The 4,831-nt window shown below is 38.3% G+C and overlaps 1 protein-coding gene across 1 annotated transcript in view; it reads left to right on the top strand.

Moving 5' to 3' along the window:
- rftn1b (raftlin, lipid raft linker 1b) overlaps nucleotides 1–4,831 on the top strand; it is a gene marked incomplete at its 3' end in the record, with an annotated part of 147,975 nt that overhangs the window by 23,128 nt on the left and 120,016 nt on the right. Inside the window, 1 exon segment of the mRNA XM_014016384.1 lies at nucleotides 1,425–1,599. Coding sequence (XP_013871838.1) covers nucleotides 1,452–1,599 — 148 coding nt within the window.

Genomic DNA, 4,831 nt, shown 5'->3' with positions numbered 1-4,831 from the left:
GTTTACAGCACACGCGATTTCCGGTTAGCTTCTTAGCTTAGCCTCCTTCACAATGACACACACACACACACTTCAGCAGAGGCCACGCCTTCAGCAAGAAATTGCTTCTCAACAGCAGCGAGTCCAGACCCTCTACAGGAAGCAAAGTGAAGGACAGGGTCTGGTTTTTACCAGGCTAAGCTTCTGTAATCTTTTATTGTGTACCTGATGAATAGTTTTACATCTTTTTGGAGGTCTTCTAAAGTTTTCTCTTGGAGAAATGTTTCTCTTTAGTTTGTTTGTTTGTTAAGCTGCTAAACTCTGACCGCAGAATCAATCAGTTTTAAAAGACTCTGAAGTAAAAATAAAAAGTAAAGTTGTAAGAGAACATTAATCTTCTGTCTAAAGGTGAACAAAGATCATCTTCCTCAGATCTCAAATAGTTAGAAAACATGATTTATTACATAAAGATTTATTTGTACAAGTTGGGATTTTTTGTCCAGCTGAAGGATGCACTTAAAACCAAAATTAATTGATTTACTTTGTTATTTGTGGTGGAATTAATCAAAACAAACCAGCAGAAACAGTGTGATGCTGTCATGTCAGTATGGACCGGGTTTCCAACACTTCGTTGGGTCTTTGCCGTGAAGAATGAGGGCAGGTTTGAAAGGAAAGGGGATTCAGGCAGGTACTTAAAGGGTGAACCCAATAAAGTGTCTGATGAGGCTCCATTCATTGAAGCTGCACACAGAGCAGACAACTAAGCAACAAAACTTTAAATTGAATCTTTAGACTCATCATTACCAGAAGCCTGTCACGAGTAATCAGCTTGTTCCCATTTCTTTAGTTGAATCTGTGAAAAATATCAAAGATAAGACCATCTGACAGACAGAAACAAGAATTTAACTCCAACACTCTAAAAAATGAAATGTTGGTTTTACTTAACCATGTTATGTTACCTGGTTCCACTTAACTAAGTTGAGTAAATTCAAAGCAACATACTCATGTTCTTTGGCTAAAAAACTGGTATATTGCTTTGAATTTACTCAACTCAGTTAAGTGGAACCAGGTAACATAACATGGTTAAGTAAATCCAACATTTCCTTTTTTACAGTGAACAAGATGATTTCCAAAGAGCTGTTTGATGAAAATTTGTCATAAGGGCGATCAGTTAAAGGATGCATCTGTCAGCTCTATGATGGATTTTATTCCTTTTTTTAAGACAACACTTTCTACTGAAGGTTTTATTGTTTGCTTTGACATTTGTTTGCTGTCACGGTCAGGCACAAGGACAAGAGAATCAATGAGAGAAAAACAAACAAACAAAAAAAAAAAAGCCTAAAACAGAACCTGTGAAAGTCGTCCACTACGAGGCAAAGCATTATGGATGGTTTAAAACTTTTGCACGGTTGTAGATCATCGTGTGACCAAATCTGTCCATTCAGCAGGTCTGACCGACGAACTGTGGAGCCATGGGCTGCGGGCTGCGCAAGATGAAGCCGGTGTCGGAGGAGAACAGTCCAGGGAAGATTTACTCCACCCTGAAGAGACCACAGGTGGAGACAAAAGTGGGCGTGGCCTATATGTACCGCTACCTGGACTTCCTGATTGGAAAAGACGGTAAGATGGACAGTAATTATTGATTTCTTGCTTATCCCTGGCAGCTTTTTTCCATAATTTTTTTTCCAGTCAGACATGCAGCCTCTAATCGCTGATCCTCGTGACCTTTTTAGCTGTTATTTCCACCAGGTCATAAAAATGTAAATCACAGTTTCTCCTGCATGCACGGCTGAGATTATATAGCTCAAGGTTTTTCCTGCATCCTGTCACGGCGTGATAAGGTGTGATCACATGGAGAAAAACGACTCTTTGTGTTGTGCGTCGCTTTAAGAAAAAATAAATAATTTCACCTTGGATGTGATTGGTCTGACCACTCCCCTCTGAAAATGCCATCACACCGACCGAACCCCCAGGAGACAAATAACAAGGACTGTGATGCTGAAGGGATCTGTCACTCATGAATAAGAGCTCGCTGGCTGTAATTTTCATCCTGATTTTCTTGTAATGACAGAGTGTTAATTAGTGCTTGTTGCCTGTATTGCAGCATCCATTATAATTTCTGTTCTGACAGTTAGTCAGGCGTGATTTGTGCTAATGATATAGAACTTTCCACACCAATACATGTCAAACATCCTGCTGGAGCCCATAAATTATGCATGCAAAAGTTCACCTTCCTATAGCAAACAAAGTTTGGAGAGTTGCCTGACAGGTTGGGGGAGTGTTTGGATCAAAGCTGTGAAGTTTTGTTCTGTTACAACAGGTCAACTCTGGGCTACGTTCAGCCAGGAGAGGGTTAACTTCAGAGAGGCTGTCTGTGTTGTGCATGGAAATAAAGAAATAAAAAAAGCTCCCTGCTACAAAGATAGCGCCGTTCCACTGATGCACAGCCGTGATCTGAGAGAATCAGCCTGCAGAGTCACCTCCTCTCCTCTTCCTGTCCTCAATCAGAGGTGTTTATGAGATGGAAGATGGGTGTTGCTTCCTGAGCTACAGAAACCTGACTGCGTGACTCAGGGACAAATATTCTCTTATTGTCTCAGAGGGATGAGTTTGTGTGCTTGTGCTGGACTCAAAAACCTGAAAAAGACCAAATCTGTCTCTCAGTGTTATTATTTAAATATGATTAAATCTTAAAGTCAAGGTTGCTGTGGATTCCTGAAATGAATGAAATATGATTTAGGTACAAATACGAAACAGCTGGAGAAACATTTTACAATTAATTATGTTAATTGGCAACAGGTCAGTAAGAGGACTGGATAAAAAGAGCTGAATCGTTTTGTAGCAGGACCGGCCCAAGGCATAGGCAGTGTAGGCAAATGCTAAGGGCACCGTCCAACTTGGGGGTGCCGCAAATGGTGGATGAAAAATATTTTACAACTTTTTATTAGTGTATCAGGTTCAGGTTTATGAAGGTAGCTTGTTCTGTGGGTTTCTCAGCCTGCTTTGTTACTACATGAAGTGTACATTGTTACCTTTTTAATGGACAACCTGGTTTATAAGAATAAAAAATAACATCATAACAAAACTATTTAATCTGGAATGTGAATGTGTGCAAACTGACAGTGAGATTTGGAAAACTGCACAAGGTGCGCCATAGGGCTGATCATTAAGAGTGAAATACTAAAGTGATACTCCCTCCAACCATTAGGGGGCAGTATAACAGTGCATGATTCCTATTCAGCACGAGGAACAGCAAGCTGTAAAGTGAGACTTATGAGGAAGTGAAATGTCCCGCAATATTCTGAATTTTGTCCCTAAAATGAGACATTTGGACACAATTTGTTTTTTACTATTATAACTATATGATATAACTTTATAATATTTTGCTGGTTTTGTATGAAGGACAGAAACTGTCATAGTTAGAAATAAAAGCTAAAAGTTTAAGAAATAAAATCTAAAATAAAAGTTTAAAATGTAGTTTAAAACACAGGTGAGTGTTTTCCTCATCTTTGCTTTTAACTAAACTTTAATCTAAACTGAGGCAGCAGCATACACAGTAGATCTGCATATGCATCCTCCTACTTCCTGTCTGTTGACCAATAGGAGGGGAGCTGACCCCCAGAAGCTCCACCCACTGTATTTGCATAGTATGGCAGAAATACATAAAGGTAAAGTAAAAACAGGAGACAGAGAAATGTAAAAAAAATTGTGGGAAAAAATTATTAAAATGTTTTAAAATAAACATTCAAGAGACACAAATGCATGTACAAGTAAAAGGAAAAATTAAAAAAAATGTATGTTTTTAAAAACAGTTAATTGTAAATTATTTGTTAAAAAATATAATTTTTTGGAACTAAGATGGAAAAAATATGATCAGTTAAATTATAAAACATGAGGTAAAGTTCTCTTTTTTAATTTAATTGGTGCATTTTAAGTGTATTTATTTATTTATTGGCACATTTATATATTTCTGCTTTTATTTCTAATTATGACAGCTTCAATCCTCCATATTTTTGTTGAGTAATTAGCATTGAGCAATAAGTACAAAGTAATATGTATCAAAATTGAATCCTGCATTGATAAATATTGATAAAGATTAAACATTGATAAGTTGTAGGTGACCCAGCTCCAGGGTGCCACATTGTCTAGGGGAGGCCCTGCTCAGATGTGAAAACCAGCAGAGGTTCAATTTGTGAAAAACTGGGTCTAAAACAGTGAAAGAATTGGGAAGACTAAACATCCGATCATCTACAGTTCATAATATCATCAAAACAAAACATTTGAAGAATCTGTTTGTGTAAAATAATTAATCGGTTCAGGAAGGGCGACGGTTTAACCAACATTCCTGACGCTGCTGGATGCAACAGAACAAAAACTCCTCATTCGTCACAGACTCCTGTTCAAGTTCAATCCTTATTAGATTTTAGCAGCAAGGTGAGCTGGCAGAAATAAGCCAGGCTAAACTACCTAAAGCCATTTACAGAATTAATCCACTCCATCACAGAGAATATTATTCATAATCTGCAGCATGTCTTCAAATTACAGGCGAAACATTCAGACGGCTGGTTGTGTGTTGGCTCATTTCTCACCAGGATCTTTATTGATTAAGGAGACGGAGTCCGCTGGACTAAAGGTTTGGGTTAATAAAAGATTAGGTCTTGGATTAGAGTGAGATTAGGGTTAAACATATAACGGAGGTCATGAAGTTAATGGGAAATGAACATGTATGCAGCAGGTCAGGGAGCGGCGGCTGCTATATATAGTCATCCCTCAGTTATTTCTGCCCCCCTGACAATTAGAGCTAAAATGGTGGAGGGAGGGGGAGTTATTTGTGTGTGTGTGTGTGTGTGTG

The sequence above is a fragment of the Austrofundulus limnaeus genome, unplaced genomic scaffold (genome assembly GCF_001266775.1).
Source record: "Austrofundulus limnaeus strain Quisiro unplaced genomic scaffold, Austrofundulus_limnaeus-1.0 Scaffold144, whole genome shotgun sequence".
In the NCBI taxonomy this organism is placed as follows: domain Eukaryota; kingdom Metazoa; phylum Chordata; class Actinopteri; order Cyprinodontiformes; family Rivulidae; genus Austrofundulus; species Austrofundulus limnaeus.
The sequence above is the reverse complement of the archived record's forward strand: the minus strand, read 5'-3'. Positions and strand labels throughout refer to the sequence as shown.